The following is a 20,671-nucleotide window of genomic DNA, read 5'->3' as shown; positions in this document are numbered from 1 at the left end:
TTTGCAAATATTTTCTCCCAGTCCATAGGTTGTCTTTTCATTTTGTTATGGTTTCCTTTGCTGTGCAAAAGCTTGTAAGTTTGATTAGGTTCCATTTGTTTATTTTTGCTTTTATTTCTATTGCCTTGGAAGACTGACCTAAGAAAACATTAGTATGATTTATGTCAGAGAATGTTTTGCCTATGTTGTCTTCTAGGAGTTTTATGGTATCATATCTTATGTTTAAGTCTTTAAGTCATTTTGAGTTTATTTTTGTGTATGGTGTGAGGGTGTGTTCTAACTTCACTGATTTACATGTGGCTGTCCAGCTTTCCCAGCACCACTTGCTGAAGAGACTGCCTTTTCTCCTTTGTATATTCTTGCCTCCTTGTCAAAGATTAATTGACCATAGGTGTGTGGGTTTATTTCTGGCCTCTGTATTCTGTTTCATTGATCTGTATGTCTGTTTTTGTGCCAATACTATGCTGTTTTGATTACTGTAGCTTTGTAGTAGTGCCTGAAATCTGGGAGGGTTATGCCTCAAGCTTTGTTCTTTTTCCTCAGGATTGCTTTAGCAATTCTGCATCTTTTATGGTTCCATATAAGTTTTAGGATTATTTGTTCTAGTTCTGTGAAAAATGTCATGGGTAACTTGATAGGGATCACATTAAATCTGTAGATGGCTTTAGGTAGTATGGCCATTCTAACAATATTAATTCTTCCAATCCAAGAGCACGAGATAATAGATCAGATTTTTAATTTCGACAAAACTGCTTTCAATTGGAATCAAATGCCCTCAAGGACCTATATGTCCAAGGAGAAAGCACATGTCCCAGGTTTAAAGGTTCTAAAGCAGCATCGTCTGATAGAAATACGAGAAACACATGCAATTTTAAGCTTTCTAATAGCTATATTTTTAAAAAGTAAAAAGAAACAGGTGAAATATTTCAACATATAATCAATATAAAAACTATTAATGAGATATTTACATTATTTTTTCATACTAAGTCTTTGAAATCCGGTGTGTATTTTACATTTACATCACATCTCAATTTGGATTGGTACATTGAAATTCTCAAGAGCCACACTTGGCTAGTGGCTACCATACTGGACAGCATAGCTCTAAAAGATAACTGTGATGTTGAGTACAAATGCCAGTGGAAGTTTAATTGTCTTAGTATTTTTTATTAGCCTAGTAACTTTTATGGTCCTAGGGTAACAAAACTGCATAGGCTTTCAGTGGTCTGCTCCTAAGCTTGTATTTTCTATAAGTCCTATTATTTTTAGTGCACCACTTAAAAGAAAATACTTGTTTCTTCTGTACGTATTTTCCTACCCTTCCTCCCAGCTAGAGGTAGTCATGCGACAAGGTTCTGAGCAATGAAATGTGAAGGGAAGTCTGTTAAATCATATGGGAAAGATTTTTCACCCTGATAAGAAGGGAGGCCACAAAGAGAAAGCATTTTTCTTTTTCTTCTCCCTCTATCCCTTCCTTTCTGTTTGAACATTTCACATGAGAACATGATTTTTGGTGCTGTGGCAGCCATTCCGTGACTATGACAGAAGACTCTGGTACATTGAAGATGGCAGAACAGAAAGGCATCTTTCCTTACAGAGATGTAAATGCCATGAAGAAGCCTGCCAGGCAAAGACGGGGGTAGGAGGGAGGCGGGAGAGGAGTTCCCTAGCAGCAGGAAGAGTGCTTCAGCAGATATGTCCTTAATGGGCATTGCTTAATATTCACAACCAAAGTTCACCCTATCTTCTCCCATATGCCCCCATCTCCTTGCTAATGATTCCCTTCCATCTGACTGGAACATTCTTTCTTCAGGTGTGACAAGAGTGCTGGAATTACTCCCAACACTTGCAAGAGAGCAGAGCTAGAAGCAGGAGCACAGTTTTCTTGAAGTCCCTTGTTTATCATTAAGGATTCATGCATAAACACTGCAATTTGGCTATAACATGTTTAATACTTTAAAAAATGTTTAAAATTATCTATCTTGAAAAAAGTTCTATCACTCAGTTAATAACTAAGCTTATATTGTGTTGATTCAACCAATTTTGGGTAATTGGGAATGCATATAAGATTCACTGATCAGCAATTTCTTATCTTGGGGTCACAATAATTCAAGAACCCAGGTTTACATAAATATGTGGACACAAATGGCGGCAGTTTTTTCACTGCTTGACAATGTCAGGGTAATTACAGGAGAGCACGCTCAGAATGCTGCTAAAGAAATGGTACGGATAACTTTTTTAGCTACTGATTGTGGAAATTCTGGAAGTCTATTTCCTGAGTCGTATGACAGACTGAATGGATAACCAATTCAGTAGTGAGTTTCTTTTACTCATCAAAGGATTTTTTTTTTTCAGTGAACAAAGACGAAGTTTTATTTGACCACTTACCAGTCTTACACTAACATTTTCATCACATGTAAATGAACCAGTAGTCTCAAAGGATTCATAGTTCTATATCAACTCTTCATCCAATTCCCATTCTCTATTTCCATTAGAACCATCTCATCATGTGCAATAAAAGCATTCAGTTTCTTTTACAGTTGTTGACTGCCTTGACAAAGTAAGTAGTGTTTATGAGTCAGTCTTAATCACCTTAATAGGCGAACAAAGAATCAATTCAGCTTATCTACGTTTCTTTTCCTTCAGGAAGAAAATGTCAATTCAGTCCTGGCTTAGAAAACTGGCTATCACCTTACTTCAACCAAATGAGTGTACCTCTAGATAACGGAGCAGGATTTTAAAGTTCCTTGTGACTTTGGTACAAATTGTTGCCTTAAAGGGTAAGTATCCAAATTGCTACATTTACTAAATTTTACTATCATATCGAACATAATAAGAAAAAGCCAGAGGCTGATTTTTTAAGGTGAAGGCTCTGTGAACCATGCTGGAAGTGTCCAGAGCCTTCAAAATCTGGCCCCATCTGCACACATGTCCATACTTTTCCTCTACTTAATTTCATGCTACCTAAAAATTTCACCTTCCTTTTGTAGAAAGTTTCTTCTATTACAAATTAAAGTCTTCAAATCCATCATTTAAAACCTAACAGAGTCCAACAAAATTTCCAAATTGTTAACATCTATGCTATTATCCAACTCTAAGGTAAACATCCAGGTTTAGCTGAATCTACCAGTTACTTAAGGCTGTTTTGAGCACATTAAAACGCATCACTGGAAATTCTTCCATAAAGATAGTTTTTAAAAAATCAGCTTGCCTGCTTTTTCTTTGTTTTCAAACGGATCCAGTCATATCTATAACACAAAGTTTCACCAGATCTTCTCATTTTGTAAGTATCATAGCCTTCTAAGCCATCTGAAACTGATTCTGAAGGGAACTTAAAACCATTTAAAAAAATTTGCTTGTTGGTTTGTGCTTTTTCTGGCTATTGCTTCTAGAGTCATCTCAGTTTTTAGTTTCAAAATTTGCATGGCTCCCTTTTTGACTCTGCTTCGAGAGTCTTTTTTTTTTTTTTTCAATAGTCATTCTTAACGATGCAGGTATTGCTCGAAATTAGAGCAAGATGGGCTTAGGGTTAGGGTTATTTGCATCTTTTCCACTACAGGAGTCCATATTTTTAACAGGTACCTAAATACGACCTACGCTTTTGGGTTTAGTACTGTTGGTGCTTACCACTTCTTAGTTATGGTCAGAGTGGTGCTATCACCTTCATTACGTTGATAATGAAGCTCTTCCACGACAGATCTGAAAAGGCAACGATTTCTGAGTGATCAAGACTGGTTTTCATTACGGCTCGTATTTTCACTGGTTTCAGGTTTACACTTAACCTGTCCTGTTATTAACCTTCCACCCGTGTTCCCGGCTGAAAACGCGACTTTCATCATAAACTACACACCAAGACCTTAGACTCCGGACTCTGAAGTGGGTACCCAGCGGCCGCCCGAGGTAGTAAACAAAGCCCCGCGCAGGCGCAATAGCAGCAGAAGGGGAAAACTTGGTGTGCTGTCAGCCAATGGGATTTTTCGTACAGTGAAAAGTGGAAAAACAACAACAAAAATCCCCACACCGCATTCTAAGGTGATAAACTGGTTGGCTTTTTTCCATTTTTACATACTTCTGGCTTTTGTTTCTGAAGAACTTGTGCGGCCTTCGGGGCCTCGTAGAGAAGCCCTTCCTCGGCCCCGGAGACCTGCCGCTGGCGTGTCGCCTACTTCTAGTCTCGTTTGTTCTCGCCGCGGAGCCTTGATCTTTTTTACTTGACGACAGCATTAATCCATCGGGGCTGGAGGAGAGGGGGGGCGTAAAAAGGCCTCAAAGCACCCCAAAAACATTACTACTCCCCTGACTGGCCCAAACATCGCGAGATCTGCCTGCGCGAATAGCGGACGGCCCCCTCACCCTCCGGGCGTTTGCTCATGCGCTTGACTGATCGTTTTTAGCGCGAAAACATTTAGAAACGTTTTGGCTGGTAATAGTCAACCAAATTTGACCCTCGAGAAAGGTCGGAGGATAATTCACGCGGACGCGATGGATTCGAGCACACAACACTACATTCTTCGAGATTTTGCAGTCACAACTCCACATGCTTATACGGTCGTCACTCCTTTCCGTTGCTCTGTTTCGGCCGTGAACTCTGTGAGGAGGTTTCAGCGAATCGAGTAGTAAAGGCGTGGGCGTGGGCGAGCCGTCCAGGCTTTAAACCAGAGTGGTGAGCTTTCTGTGTTTGGAAAGATAACCCTGGGAGCGACATAGAGGAGTAAATCTGAGGGGCCAAGAAAGAAAACGTTGTTTTTTCTTTGTTTGTATTTTTTTTCTGGAGACCAAGAGAGGATGTGAATGTCAATAAGGTAGTGCAGTGGGAGGGAGAAGGTGGGAAAATTGAAGCGGTGCATGAAGGCAGTAGCTGTGCAGCACAGTGGAGAGGGGAAACTAGGAAAACAGAACTCTTGGCAGCAGAGCACGTCTTCCTTCAAATAGTGTGACCCTGTGCGTGTTTGTAAACAGAAAGGCAGAAATGCTCCACATTTAGTCCCTCGTGGGTAAGGTGGAAATCGGGGAGTCCCTAAGTGAGTGGGACGAGGAGGATTCTAAAAGCCAGAGTCCTGAGCAAGGGCTGAGGTTGGGATGAGGAAGAACAGTTAAGGTAACGGGAGTCAGGAATTCTGCAAGTGTCTTGAGAGAACTGACCCATCTGACCTCTTTCTCTCTCAGGGTATGTGGGACACCTGCGCAAGCACTGGAGTTTGCCCTGCAGCGTCTGAAAGGTACCACCCGCAGTGTCCCCTCCCAGTGGGTCCCCTGGTCCCTCGAAGCATCCCTCAGGCAGAATGCAGTGTGGATTGCATGGAGTGAGTGGTGGAACTGAGCTACCAAGACAGTGGCGCGTTACAAAAGTACCGGCTTGTCGCCGCTAGCCTCCCAGGTCACTAGGTATGAGAGTCCCATCTTGATGGTAGCAGCAGTCGTATGCAGCTTAGCCAGTATATTTTGACTCTCTGTGTACTGTCTGGAGTACAAGGCAGAGGAACGGTGCAATACATGGTTTTAGTAGACCAGCAAAGGAATGGCTTGTAGGTAAGCAGTATAGCTTCATCTGTAAGAAAAACTCAATATAGAAAGCCGCAGGGTTTAAGTTAGCAGTGAGGGAGAAGGATCCAGGTATCGGTCAATAGAGTGGAAGTACTTTAATAAAGGCCCAGACCTAGTAGTCCCCTATCAAGAAGTTCTGCCCGGAGCACTTCACCTCATTTTGGCAGCCTAAAGTATAGCCTAGTAACTGGGCTGTATGTGTGGAGTTCATGGGAGAATGTTCCAGGAAAAAAAAAAAAAAAATCCATGGATGCAATAGACTAGGGTTTCTGCGTTGGAGACTGTTTTTGGGGGGAGTGGGATTGTTACCGAAACGCAAGTCCTGTGTGCCCGACGCACAGTGAGGCCACACAATACCAAAATGCTGGAGTCTGGAACACAGAAAGGTTTATTGCAGGGCCATGCAAGGAGATGGGTGGCTCACGCCTTAAAAAACCCCAAACTCCCTGAAAGCAATCAGCAAAGCCCTTTTATAGGAAAGGGGAGGGAGGGGCGCGGTTAGTTGGTGCACACTTTTTGGTGTCAGAGCCTTTGTCCTTGAGGTCAGGTCATGGTCAGGTCACGATGTTCCTGTAAATCTCCACCAAAACAAATGTTACTCTCTGTTCTGACAAGAAAAGGGGAAGGTCCCAAGGCACAACTTTCGCCCTCCGAGGTCCAGGCCCGGCGGAGAGAAGGGGGTCCCTGCGGGGGACGGGGGGCGGTCACCCTAACCCCGGAGCGTCCGTCCAGCACCCAGTCTGGCTCCTCCCGCCAGTGCCCAGGCTGAAGAGGCAGATCTCAGACGGTGGCTCCCTCCGGGCCAGGTCCCCAGACCCTGCCCAGCTGTCATCGCTGAGGGAGCCAGGCGCCCAGGGCCCAGCTGGCCCTCAGGCTCCTCGGGCCGCGCAAACAGTGGGGGCCAGGTCCCCCAGACTGTGTCCCATGCAGCCTGCCGCTGCCATTCGGTCGCAGAGGCGGGGATGGGGGAGAGGGTCGCCGCAGCCTCAGGGCCTGGGCCCGGCCCGTGGGAGGGCCTGGCGAGGCTCGGGAGCCCTGCAGGGCGCACCCCCAGCCTGTTCCCTGGGCCCCCCAGCTCGCCTGCCAGCGCGAGGCCGGGAGAGCTGGAGGGCCCCGGGGAGAAGGCCGGGATCGGCCTCTTACCTCACTCTCCAAGTGGACGACCACCGCTCCGCCGACCGGGGGCTCAAAACCGCCCCTCAAACGGTGGCTCCTTGACAGTTGCTCGCTTGGGGGCGGGGCCCACGGCAGCGCCGACCAATGGCTGAATGGGGCCCTCTGTGGTGCCGACCAACGGCTGAGCAGGACCTCTCGCTGAGGCTCCAACCCCCGGCATTAATGATCTCCCGGTAACCGTTGCCTGGTAACGGGGTGCGGGGTGAGGGCGGGCAGCAACGGCGGAGGGCTAAGGGCTGCGCCCTGCGGCGCTCGGTTACAGGGTCATCCAGCTGTAAGAGGCGTGACCTCTTCAGGATGGTGTCACAGAAAGGGTTTGACCCTTGAGCATACCAGTCACTCAGTGTGCCCTCTCTGGGCCTCGGTTTCCCTGCATGTCAAATAAGGACAATAGTGCCTACCTCATAGGATGACTGTAAAGAGGAAACGAGGTACAGTTGAAAAGACTGCATGAGTTACTAGTGTAAGACTTGATATGTAGTGTATGATCAACAAATAAGAGTTTCTGCCTTGAGCTTACACCACATTTACGCGTGCCATCTCCTCACCAAAATGTGGATGTTCTGTGTAGCATGGATGCATCCGTATTCAGAGAGCCTTAAGACAGATTCTTCTCCTTGCCTCCACAGTAGACTCAGCTGGGGAGCTTTAGAAAGTCCTAATGCCCAGGCTTCACCCTAGGCCAATGCAATCAGAATCTCTGGGAGTGGAAACTGGGCATCAGTATTTTTTAAAGCTCTTCATTTTGCTGCTAAAGTTGAGAACCACTGCTTTAAGCAGGAGGAGAAAAGAAGTTAGGCCTGTGGTTTAAGACCACTTGTCTGGATAGCTATATATTTGAAAAATTTCTAGAGGTATGAGGGCTAGAACTTGAGATGGGCAGATGAGTAAGGCATAGTGAGCTCTATTCAGGAGAGAGGGCACTATGATAAGGTGGTAAGCATCGTGATTTGGGAAAGGTCAGTGATGAGGTCATTAATACAGGCCCCAGGAATACACAGGATTTACTGTAGAGATGGAGGACTTTGAGCCTCCTAAGCTGGGCCTTTGATTAGCACAGGTGACACAATTTCCGCTGGTTAGCTCAGTTGGTTAGAGCGTGGTGCTAATTTAACAGCGGTGACACAGATGGTGATGTCTTTATTGCTTTACCGCGCTGTGGATCTTGGGCCATGAGCGTGGCGGACTGCAGTAGTGGGGTGCGGGGACCTTTTACAGTTGCTCCATTGGTTGGGGAGGGACGTCGAGTCATCGCTGACATGTATGTACGTGGGTGTTCTGCAGTGGAAAGGCCATTGATGAGGAAGCCTCTTCCCAGAGCCTCATAGGGTTGATATGACTGCTCTGACTACACAAGTGGTCCTGTCAGTACTAACAGATGAGAAAGGCGAGGATCAAGTCTGTTTTGTAGACTTTCAGTGAGTAGAGAATCAGTTAGAGTAGGAGGGACGGCGTGTCTGGGTCAAGAATTTGAGGTTCTAAGAGACAAGGTACTTTCTTGTAGGACGACTCTGCTTTCTAGAGATATAAGTAATTTAGAAGTTGAAACCACCATACTACTTCAGTCATTGATGCCAAGACCCAAACGTAGCAGTAATGGCGAGGAGTATCTTCTGCCAAAAGGGGAGGGGGTAATCTGTCTTTCACTGGGTCCCTTTTCTTGAGAAGCACATTAGTTTAATCCCTAGCAAGAGCGTTGGTGAAATGGCCAAACATTGTTGCCTAGGTAAGAAGACAGGATTCAGAGACTCTGCAGGGGTCAATAACTAGAGGTTACGGAAGTGAGTAGATGCAGAAGTGAGGAGTGGAATGGGGTAGAAGGATAGGAGACTTGGGGTGAAGAGGGAGACGTATTGAAAGTTCAAAGTAGAAAAATCCCAAGTGCTGACAGTTTAGTTAAACGGTTATAAAAGTATGTCAGAACAGGAGTGCTTCCTGAGACCCTGTGACAAGAAATACCAGAGACAGACTGCTCTGTAGGACTCTGCAAACTGTAGGAGGCTGAGAACTGATTAGACTGCTCCGTAGGACTCTGCAAACTGTAGGAGGCTGGGAACTGATTAGACTGCTCTATAACTCTCACCCATATCAGGGGCATAAAGGAGTCACGAGGAAGACTGGGAAAGGCTTCCGCAGAGGATATTTGAGTGGAGTTGTTGGAGTGCCAGTAGACAGACAAACCAGGGAGAGAGGGACGTGGCTCCACTCTTTGCCTGAACGTCAGCTTTCCCGGGTACCGCAGCTGCAAACTGGCGGGAAGGGGAAAGCCCTAACTGTAAGTCAGGGGGCAAATTTCGACTATGATACTGGACTGGAAATTTTAATTACTAACTTTTTTTTACCTAAAAGTGACCATAAAAAGGAATGGGGCGGCTCAGGTTTTCCTTCAGGGATGGGAGTACCAGGCCCTACAGAGTGTTTTCACTGGGACAGTGGGAAATAAAAATTAAGTTGCTTTAAGTTAGTCCCTGAAATCATGCTTGTTCAATGTGCTGGAACACTGTTGTTGAGAACCTACTTTGTTTTTGAGATCCTAGAGGTCTAAAGATGAATTAAATGACATTGCTCCCTATAGGAATCTATGAACACAATGCAATATAATGTATGCAATAAAGGAAGTAATATGTGTGAAAATTAAAGAAGTACTATAGTAAGAAAGAAGGTGTGAGTAACTTATTTTGGAGGGGGTGGGGCTAAGAGGGACCTAGAACCTCAGAGAAGATGAAAGGCAGCAGGGTTTGAGATGGGAATAGGTGTTCCCCAGGTGGACAAGGCAGAGGAAACTGCCTCAGGTCTAAGCTGTGGGAGCGTGACACAGCATGGTGTCCATGTGGGAAAACTCAGGCAGTGTGAAGGGTATGCGTATTCAGGCGGGTGATTCACACGGAGGTGACATGGAGGCCAAAGGTGTTGTGCCTGTTGGCAGGCTCGCCAGTGGAGAGGTCATGGAATTTTAAAAACACATACACACACACTAAGATGCCAGTCATTTCCTCTGTCAATCACTTCCTCCCTCTGCTTGTCCTTCCCCTTTATAAAATTTGCCAAATTTGTTAGAGAGTGTTGAGGGGTAACACAGGAACTCTGCTCCATCCCAGTGCCTGCAGCTGGTTGGATCCGCTCTGTATCCTACTTAAGCTGAGTCAAACAGACTCTGCCTCCTAAGAATTTAGATCAGAACATTGAGAGCCTGCGTCATATGTTTTCTCCCCAGCTTTACTGAAATATGACTGACAAATAAAAATTGTGTATATTTAAAGTATGTGATGTCTTGATATACATATACATTGTGAAACGATGACCACAATCAAGCTAACACCCCATCTCACATAGTTACCATTTTTGTATGTGTGGTGAGAACACTTGAAATCTCTCTTAGTAAATTTTGAGTATACAACTATTATTAACTATAGTCACCATGCTGTATGTATATTAGGTCTCCAAAACTTATTTATCTTATCATTGAAAGTTTGTACCCTTTGACCAGTATCTCCCCATTTCCCGCAATCCCCCAGCCCTGGTAACCACCATTCTACTCACTGTTACTGTGAATTCAACTTTTTTAGATTCCACATATAAGTGAGACCATGCAGTATCTGTCTCTCTGTGTCTGGCTTATTTCACTTAATATAATGTCCTCCAGGTTCATCCACCCTGTCACAAATGGCAGGATTTCCTTCTTTTTTAAGGCTGAATAATACTCCATTATGTGTGTGCGTGCATGTGAAGTGTATTTGTATATCACATTTTCTTTATTCGTTCATCTGTCGACAGACACTTAGATTGTTTCCATATCTTGGCTATTGTGAATGATGCTTCGATGAACATGGGAATGCAGATATCTCTTCAAAACAGTGATTTTATTTCCTTTAGGTATATACCCAGAGGTTGGATTGCTAGATCATATGGTAGTTCTATTTTTAATTGGGACTGGGTCATTTAAATAGGAGCATTGAACTTGTAAGGTCATGTAACTTTCAGAGCGAGGCCACCATTTGGGGGCCAGTAATCAGAACCAGCTGATCGCAAAAGAGAAGCAGGTGAATGCAGCTAATTAAGAGAGAGAAAATAGGAGACAATCGGTCCCGTAGCCTGAGAGAGAAAGAGATGGAGTCAGTGTCTCTTGGCTCTGACAGCTTTCTGTCCCTTCCTTCAGTCCCATCTGTGGTCTAACTGCCACTTCCTGTTCTTGAGTTCCCTGCACTTCTTCTGAGTCTTTATAATAAATCCACCTCCACCTCAGTGGCTTTCTTTTTTCCCCTTAGACAGTACTCGAATGTGGCTAGTTGTGTTCTCCCTTTCCTCCTGTTCTTGGCCTAATAAAACCACATGCTTTCCACAACAAGAACACACATATGCAGCATGGACACTTACGTAACTCACTGCAGCTCGAATATGCCAAGAAAAAGTAGTTCTCTTCATTGCTTTCTAGGGTTTTCACCTGTGTATAAGTTACCTATTACTGCATAACAAAATCCCCCCAAACTTAGGAACCTAATAATGAACATTATCTCAAAATTTCTGTGGGTCAGGAATTTGGGAGCAGCTTAGCTGGGCAGTTCTGGCCTGGGGCCTCACAAAGTAGAAGTCAAGATGTTGTCTGGACTGCAGTCGCTTGACTAGGGCTGGAGGATCTGTTGCCAAGGTGGCTCACTGCCCTGTTGCTGGTTGGTGCTGGTTGGTGAAAGCCCTCAGTTTTCCCTGCGTGGGCCTCTTCACAAGACGGCTTTAGTGTCCTTACGACATGGTGACTGAGTAATCCAGTAATCCAAGAGGGAGAGAGCCAGGCAGAAACTGTCCTTACAGTAATCTCGCCTCAGACGTTACAGAGAGTCACTTCTGCCACATTCTCTTCATTGGAAGCAGGTTATGAGGCTGGCCCATGTTCAAGGGAAGTAGTATTAGGTGTCACCATTTGAAGGGAGGCATATCAAAAATCTGTGGACTTATTTTAAAACCATCACAACTGTTAGGTTACAGAGAAAAAAAAAAAAACCGGCAAAGTGTCCAGTTCAGTCTCAAATCTAGTTCAATTTCATTTCTTAAGTGGTTCCTTTAAATAGTGTAAGTCTCCTTTGGGTAAAAACGTTTTCTCTTTCATAATGCCTCCCGAGGAGGCCCCATCATCTTCTCTGAAGATAACGTCCGTTTGAATGGAGGGTGGGGAGGGGTGACATACACATCCTTGTGGAATTGCTGAGAGGGGGTGTCCCCGGCTTCATTCTGGGCCTAGAGTGTGCACTGGCAGGGCTCCAGCATGATGCCCCTCGCTGGCCTGATCACTGGGGAACCTGCTGGCCTGCGATGCTGAAGCCTGCAGCTGGTGAATTCATGGCCCATTTTTGGCTTCAGGCAAATCTCCACAGGGAGAATCGGCCTCCTCCCCTCGGGGACTCCGTTTCCCCTTGGCCCCGGCTGTGGAGTCCCCTCACCTGACCACGGCAGGCCCCCTGGCTGTTAGCTGAGCGTCCATGCTTCAAGGGAACAGGAAACGCTTGGGATGGTTGACTGCTCTGTATGCCTGCGTGCGCTGTGAGAAACTTGCCATTGGCCCGAACGGCCATGCGGAGTGCGGAGGATGAGGTAGGAGGGGCCTAGGCAGTGGTCCCCAGAGGGGAGCCAAGGCAGAGAGCTCTTGCCCTGAGTGCCCCTCTCAGCACGGAGGTCACTCACTGTGGTACGCAGAGTAAGGACCCCTGAAGATATTCACCCGGACACCCGGAACCTGTGACTGTGTTACCTCACAGGGCAAATGGGACTTTGTAGATGTGACTAAGTTAAGGGCCTTGAGAGGGGAGATTATCCTGGATTATCTGGGTGAGCCCAATCGAATGACTTTCCAGTCTGAGGTCAGACAAAGGGAGATGTGACTGTGGAATAATGGTTAGAGAGATACAAGGGTGTTGGTTTTGAAGATGGAGTTAGGGAGCTACGAGCCAAGGAATGTGGGTGGCACGGAAACAGATTCTCCCTCTGTAGCCTTCAGAAAAGAACACAGCCCTGCTGTCACCATAATCTTAGCCCAGTAAGACCCATGTTAGATTTCTGACCTATAGTACTGTAAGATAATAGATTTGTGTTGTTTTAAGCTACTGTTGGTGGTAATTTGAAACAGCTACAAGAGAAAATGAATACACTCATATCCGCCTTTGGTCTAGAAAGAGGTCAGGCCCAGTGACTGGCTGCTTTGTTCTCCTCTATTTCTCTCTGAACCTGAGACCTAGAGGGAGAGACTCTTACTTTCCATGTGGCATGTCCTTGTCCACCACAGAGCAGAATTTATTACTTTTTTATTTTCATTCAGACAACAAATTTGAAAGTAAGTACAGTAAACACCCACACACTCTTCACCCAGATTCGTCAGTTGTTAATGTTTTGCCGTATTTACTTTCCCTTGCTGATTATGTACATACATATTTTTTGTTGTTGTTGAACCATTTGTGGGTAACTTGCATTCGTCTCAACCCTTTATCCTTAATACTTCAGCATCTCCTAAGAATAAGGAGATCCACCTATTACCCACAATTCCTTTCTCACACCTAATAGAAATAATAATTCCATGACACCGTCTAATATCCAGTTCACAAGACAAATTTCCCCAATTTCCGCAAAATATTTTAGAGTTTTTTATACCAACTCTCCCTCCCTCCCCAGTCAGCATCTCATCAAATTACATGCTTTGCAATTGGTTTTCTTTAGTCTCTTTAATAATAGCTCACCCTTCTTATTTCACAGCATTGACTTTCTGATAAGTCCAGACTAGTTCTCTTGTAGAATATTCTGTTTTCTCAGTTTGGTCGATTATTTTCTCATGATGTCTTTAATCTGTTTCTCCAACCCCTGCCTTTTTCCCACCCCCCGCCCCAACTGGGCATTCTGTCTAGAGGTTTGATTAGATTCAGGTTAAATGCTTTTAGAAAGAATACTTCATTAGTAATGTTGAGTAGGTCACCTTGCTTTATGTTAGGCACTAATTTCAGGTTGTCCCACTGTTAGGTTAGTGATGCTAAATTTGGTCACTTGGTTAAGATGGTGAGCCCCTGCCAGTCTCACCATTGAAAAAGTACACATTTCCCTTTGCAGTTTGTAAATAACGTACAAACAACCTGTTCCCAACAACTTTTCATCTCATAGTTTGAATACCTGCTGTGGTCCTTGCCTGAATCAGTTATTTCACTGGGGCCTGTAAAAATGGTGTTCTATTATATTCTGCATTTATTAGCTGTCATTCTTTTGTAAAAAGAGCTTTCTTTTAAGAGAACTGTTTTAATGATTTTCTCAGTGGACAATTGGATAGTGGTTTGCTTTCAGTTTTGTTTAAAGCAATTGGAAAGCTCTTGTTTCTTAAAAGGATGCGTTAACTCAATTATTGAGTTCACTACTATCTCAATAGCATCCTCAATATTTCCAGTTGTTTCTTTGCTTGTTTCCCAGGAGAGCTTTTTAAAATCCAGGCAGTTCACCATTGTAGGATTTGAGGTAGAGGTGGGTGAGAGCTTCACCAATCTATGGTAAAAGGGAAGAAAAACTACTAGGTGGGAACCAAGAACCAGCATGACATCTTGACTGCACCAGTTCTCAGGAAAGTCAGCTTGTGGAAGTTGAGAATCTAGAAATTAATTCCGATAGAACTGCCCCCAGGCTCTGGGACCCCTTGGAAAGTTTTTGCCTGCCCCAGTGTGAAGGCCTGCTCTATGGTACCAAACAGTCTGAGCAAAGTCTTCCATATTTGGTTGATGACAAATAAAGGAATTTTGAGAATGGCTTTCAAAACAGTAGCTTGGATTTCAAGCCTATTGTCTTGCTGTACACTCCTGTTTTTAATTTCAGAAGCTGAATATTATTTCCTTCCTTCTTTCCATTACTTTTATAATTTCTGAACAGTGCCACACTCCCTATCCCCAAGGCAAATCGATTCCCCAGGCAGGCAGAGGGGAAAAGAATCACATAAATTATTTTCAAAATATTACCCTAGCTACACAGTATTATGGGATTTTTATGGGTTTGGATAGAAGACAGCTGTCTATTTTCTTCCAAATGGCCAGGAATAAGTTTGGTGATTATAAATTTAATATTTTTAACAGAATTAGTATATTACATAACAGGTTTTGTAGCCATCCTTAATAATATTTCAGATTATGATTCCTTATAAAATCGTTTTTATTATCTTATCACTAAGCTGTGATGTACACATGCAATCATCCTAAAAAGAATGAATAATTTGGTCTTTTTTTTTGCATCTCAGATGATTTAAAGAAATCTTTTTGATTTCTCCTGTCAAAGGCCCATAGTAATGAATCACATCAGTCACATTAAATTGAAAAGTTATTTTGATCGAGTCCATTATCCATGATACAAATTCGTATCATATAATATGCCTGCTCTGGAGTCATATTAAATACTCCCCTATCCTAGCTCCCACACTAACTAGTGGTGTGGTTTGGGGCACATTACTTATCTTCTGTAAGTTTCCTCGTCTGTAAAACAGGAATGTTAATAATAGTACCTGTTTCATGGTTTGATAGGAGGATTAAATGACATCATGTACTAAATACCTAGTGCATGATCAATATTAGCCGGTTTTGTTGTTGTTGTTGCTGTTATTATTCACTAAAAGAAGAAAGGTGATATCTAAGTAACCATCTGGCTGGCTCTCTAAAAATTTCTTCAAACACATATCCAGCTTTCCTGATAAATGAATTTTCTGAAAGTGGCAAGTATTAGAATTAACAGAGTTGAATTTCTCTGTGAGTCTTACATAGAGAAACTAGAATTTACTTGATTCTTATCCTAAAATAAAAGATGTAAACATGTCTTAAGCTGTGGATGTTGGACCAGGAAGGAGCTTCAGTTTCCTGAAATTACACTCCAGCTCCTGTATGCTACCTCTTTTCTTATAGAGTTTGCATTATTGCACATTGAAAGTCAGCATTTCTATCCCTCAAAATAAATATTCAAAATTGCCATGCTTAGGATTCTGAGTTAGAAACAATCAGCTATATGCATGCCTAATGAGACAAGTGTATAGCTAGCTTAAGTTCCTGACTTGGGATAGTCCAAATGCTATCCAAGGGATTGACCTTATTATTCAAATTTATTTTTATTCAAAATAATCCAGCAAGGCACGTTAAACCATATTTATCTTTTCTGCTATAAAATTGTAAAGCATTCACAAATTGTTCCTGGTTCAGGTGTGGTTCTAAAGTATCTCCCTAAAATTAAGACTGTTAGACTTAGATAAATGGCCTCATAAAAGTCAGAAGCCTCAGCCTGAGAAGAAATACGTTTCCTGTGTTCTTCCCTATGCTCTGTGATGGCATTGCACAGTCGTTCTGTGAAGCTGGCATTTTCATTTAGTTGCACCTAAATAGATTTTTAAGGAAAGAAGCAGTGGAGGATGGAGGGAGTTACCATTGCAGTGTCCATACTAATTCCTAGAATCCTTTCAAGATTTAGGGTCAGCAACAATTCAGTAAAGAAAGGGCCCATTAGGTAAATTTGGCTCTGCAAATGCTAATTGAAAGTCCTCCTCTGCAATTCAGTCCTGTTCCCTCTTCCTTTCTTTAGTCAGCAGGGTCCCATGGTGACTGGTTCTGAACGAAATCATCCCCTTCAACAGTTACCATGGCAACCGGGACGTCAGTGAAGCAGGAAAGACCCTGCATAAAACTGCTCCTACTGGGCTTCCTCTCTGAGTTGGAGAACTCAGCCCTGCCTGAGGCCTAGGGATGGGGCTAAAGACATCTGGACGTGCACACTCAAGAAGTCTTACGTTTGTCTGTCGTTGTGCCTGTGAGCGTAGATATATGGGCATATGGTAAACTGTGTGATGAGAATTTCCCCTCCCCCCCCCAAAACATGGAGCATGTTTAAAGGGTGGGGATGGGTGGCGGGATGGGGCCGGGGAGGTAGACATGGGATAGTCTTTTTAGGTTTAATGATATGTAAAAATTATATTTCTGTTTATAAGGTTACAGTAAGTTGATAGTAGGGGAGGTTGGAGCCTTACATATATATAGCCTGATGTATATTTAGACACAAGACCTCAGGGGAAATATTTTTAAAATATTTTTATTTACCTGAGAGTGAAATAGACAAATGGCTTTAAGGAGCTCTGAAGGGGGTGTAATGCTGTCCGTGGTGCTGAACACTTGATTGTCTCAGATGTGCCAAGGGGGCTCCGGAGGGAGGTTAGGGAACACCTTGCCATGTTAGGGTACTGATGATAAGAAAGAAAGAGACGGCCTGGGGAGAAAGCATTCTTTCCTTCCCTTCCAAGCAATTCTGAATGCCCAGGAAAAATGTTCAGATGAAAAATAAAAAAAAAGAAAGTGGAGAAGGCTGGAGGTTTGGATGGTTGAATCTTCCCCTTTTCATGTGGAGATTTTTGGTCCGAGCCAATCAGGTCGGAGATTTCTGCTGCTATGCTCCTGAAAGGAACAGTGGGGGAAGGGAGAGAGAAGCCGGCCACATTCTCCCCTGGAGCCACATGATCCATTTCCCATGTGACACATTCCAGAGCCCTGGAAAGGAGAAGGGAGGGGCACCAAGAGAGTGGGGCTGGGGGCGGGAAGATGGCTTAACACTCAACCCTGCACAGCGTCATCTTGTCTTCCTACCAGGAAGCAGGCTCTGAGCCAAGGGGAAGGCAGAGGACAGATATGGATGTGTTCCCAAGCTTCCCTGGTGGTTTATGGCATTCTCCAAACTCCTCTGCAAGGGTTGTTCCTGACCAAGAAGACCCAAGGAGACCGTCTCTGAAATAAAGTCCGGATGAAGGTACGTGCTAGAGATCCCACGGTTTCGTGGCTGAAATTTGGCTCAGAGGACATAATACCTTCTGTTTTCCAGACAATTTGGAGATTTTGTCTGGGCTTAGACGCTGGTTAGGGGCTTTAGATTTGTCACAGGTCCAGAAAAGATGCCTAGGTAGTTCTGTAAAATGAATAATTCACCACAGTCACTGCCTGTTGAAGAAAAACGAGATGGAAATTGTATATAGTGATAATTAATAAAACAAAGCACTCATTGCTGAAAAGGATTTTTTTCATTGAATCCTGGAAAGAGGGAAAAAGATAATATTACTGACACCAGCCAGATGTCATTGTCACTGCAATAAAATCCTGTTTCATCCTTTTTCAGCTGCTTATTCTGTGCCCATGTTCCCCGAGGTTTTTGGCAGTGGCTTAGGGAGCCTGAGTGGGCTGGCGTGCTGTTTCTTTGTGCTGTGTGATCGTCTTCCTTCTGATGTTCCTGATACCAGGAGTGCTTGTGATTGTTTCCAGCTCTCTTAGGGACAGTAGACTGTCACCAAATTCCATATCTTTCAGAATAGCTACCAAGAAGGCTTCAAGGAAGTTCTCAAAGGAATCTTCCAAAGTTACAGGCTAAAAGAATCTGCCATGCACTCAAATCTTGATATCTTTGACTATTTCTATCCAGCACAAAGAGACGAGCTAGCAAATTTTACATTTTATTTTGTCTTTATTTAACGAATACTTGTAAAGTTCTTGTTATGTGTAAAGCATCATTCTAATCACAATCAGTTATTTAATCCTTATAATAACCCTCTGGGGGAGTTACTATTAGTACCCACATTTTGGAGACGAAGAAACTAAGGCACAGAGAAGTTAGGGAATTTTCCCAAGGTCACACAGCTAGCAAATAGGAGAAACAGGGTTTGGACCCAAGAAACTTGACCCTAGAGTCCATGATCTTAACCACTGAACTATGCTGCTTCCCTGCTCCTATTATTTCAAATGATGTCAACAGTTGATTTGGCTACAAATTTTGTTCAGCTGATGCTACTAGAACATTGAATCAGCTTTCCTGGCTAAAACAGACCCCCCAGTGAAATTTATAGTAATCTTGAATTATCCCTGTAGTCACATTCTGTACCCCCGAATAACCCAGTAAGTAATTACCTGTTCTGCTCTTCCCCTTGTGCTGTATAGATATCTGTTAGTAAAACACTGTATTGCAGTGGTGACCAAATGATGTCTAAAGGAAAAAAAGAAATCTAAAATTACATCATGGTTCATTTTTTTTTTTAATCAAACCTAGAAACATTCTTCCATCCTCAGGACCTAGTAATAAGACCAGCCTAAGCATATTAACAGTACTTACCTGGTTTTCAAAATAAAATAAATAGATTAAAAACTTCTGAAATTATAAACACAAACTATGTCATCAAACTGACTAGATCTATTGCTTTAAAATAATATTATCATACTTTAAAATAGGGAATAGATTTCTCTCTTTTTGCAAATTAATTTAGGTTTTTAAGGGGAAAAGAGGAATTTTTTTCAACTTCTGGAAATATCTGAAATATAAGGGTTATCTCCTTTTGGTCTGTGTAGTTTCCCTTTTGGTCCTTGACAAGAAAAGATGACTGCTCTCGTTCTTATATGCTGTAGGAAAACTTAGAGAAGTTACTAGATCAGAGATACAAAGAGGAAGAAAAGGGGGTAGGAATCCAAAATTTGTGAAATTCCTCACTATATGAAGTGTTTCCTTCATGGTTTCAATTGAAGAATACTTTGAGAGGAAGGAGTCCCCTTGACACCTTAAACTTTATTGAACTTTAGTTCTTAGATTTGATCCCTGCTGAAATCAGCATTTCCCTGGAACAAGTACACTTAACACTACTATAGTCATCCGAAGTCAGCTTCTGGACAGAAGGGACCATCTCCTTCCATCTCTGGATTTCTAGCACTTAGCACCCAGCCCGTTTATGATATCATCTCAACGTACCCTTGTGAATGAAGACTGGGAAGACTCAAGACTGACAGCATTCTGGGGGCCCATGCCTGTTTTGTTTTGCATGCTTTTATGGGGAGGATAGTGAGGAGGTAAAAGTGTAGTAGGACAGAACTTGGCAACAGTCAGTATTATGTCTGAAATTTACATATGCTAGTCAGACAGACCCTGGAGCAATCGCAGACTAGAGTTCCAGAAGGATCCATAAATTATTTCCTGGGTATTACCAATCCCCCTGACATTTTATTTATATTTAGAATGAAGTTCTCCTGATATTTTTATTTACACCTAGATGGGGGCACCCCAAATAGTCTCATTTTCCTCTGATGTTTTGCCTGTCACCATCTCCCCATGTTGAAATAGTTCACCTTGGGTTGAGAGTGAATGTCGTGAGAAGGTCAGTGCCTGCCCCAGGCAATCCTGCCCTGATCAGCTGTGCCTCCCAGCCCCTAGAACATGGCACCAAGAGCCCACCCGGTAGGACTACAAGACTCCTCCCTGGAGAACCATGGGATCTTCAAAGTCAGAGTGGGTTGAGCCAGACTGCCTTTTCCACACCGTGGCAATTAGGACCTGAGGACGGAAGATTGTCTCAGGGCATCTTGAAAGGTTGCTTAGGATTTGAATTTAAGTTAGCAGGCGGCTAACCTGGCTTAAAATAGTCACCCCTCCTGATAATATACACAAATATATCCTATTCTATTCTTTTTCCATCTGATTAAGTCATTAAGGAGCATTAAGAGTGGGGTTTGTGGTTAAGGTTTGGGTCCTTGGAGCCTGTCTACTCATCCTCCTGGTCTTTAGTGTGACCTGGAGTGAATGAGGGGTGGAAAAGGAACAGCCCTGCTGGAAGCACAGTACAGCCAGGCCAGTGCTGCCTGCCCACCGCACGCTCGCCGGCCTTCTCAGATGAGCCAGGCTAGTGCACACAAGAGGCTTCGATCTGGAAGCCTCTCTGGGCTTCCCACTCATCCCTCTCAAAGCTGAAAGGGGGCAGTCCTCTCTACCAGCTGAACAGGAGAAGATAGAATAGAGAGAAAGTGGAGCGTTCCTCTGGAGGAGAGGCCTTGCCAAGAATGCTTTCAGCTTGGAGGCTAGGGATGAAAGAAGAAACAAGAAGAAGGACAATGAACGTGTCCCTCAGTGGGCATGTGAGAGTGATGCCTGGGTCGTGCTTTTCACTCTTAGTAACTTC

General features: G+C 43.7%; 1 protein-coding gene and 1 long non-coding RNA gene across 4 annotated transcripts in view; one reads left to right on the top strand and one right to left on the bottom strand.

The window, feature by feature from the left end:
- Positions 1–13,547, bottom strand: LOC309608624. Its single transcript, XR_014233014.1, has 3 exons — positions 6,685–13,547; positions 4,067–4,689; positions 1–3,696 (listed from the first exon to the last, which is right to left on the bottom strand). It is a non-coding gene; the product is annotated as an uncharacterized lncRNA (long non-coding RNA).
- Positions 4,522–20,671, top strand: part of GPR19 (G protein-coupled receptor 19) — a 33,245-nt gene continuing 17,095 nt past the window's right edge. Inside the window, exons 1-3 of one of the 3 annotated variants that reach the window (XM_082348857.1) lie at positions 4,576–4,660; positions 5,164–5,216; positions 17,340–17,496. Coding sequence is in view for 1 of the 3 variants with exons in the window: in XM_082348856.1 (XP_082204982.1) it covers positions 5,167–5,216 (50 nt within the window). In the remaining 2 variants the exon portion in view is untranslated. The other 2 variants (XM_082348856.1, XM_082348858.1) reach the window with 2 other exon arrangements.

The sequence above is a fragment of the Balaenoptera borealis genome (assembly GCF_965194805.1).
Source record: "Balaenoptera borealis genome assembly, chromosome: 13".
NCBI classification, from domain to species: domain Eukaryota; kingdom Metazoa; phylum Chordata; class Mammalia; order Artiodactyla; family Balaenopteridae; genus Balaenoptera; species Balaenoptera borealis.
Note: the sequence above shows the minus strand (reverse complement) of the source record. Positions and strands in the feature narration are given on the sequence as shown.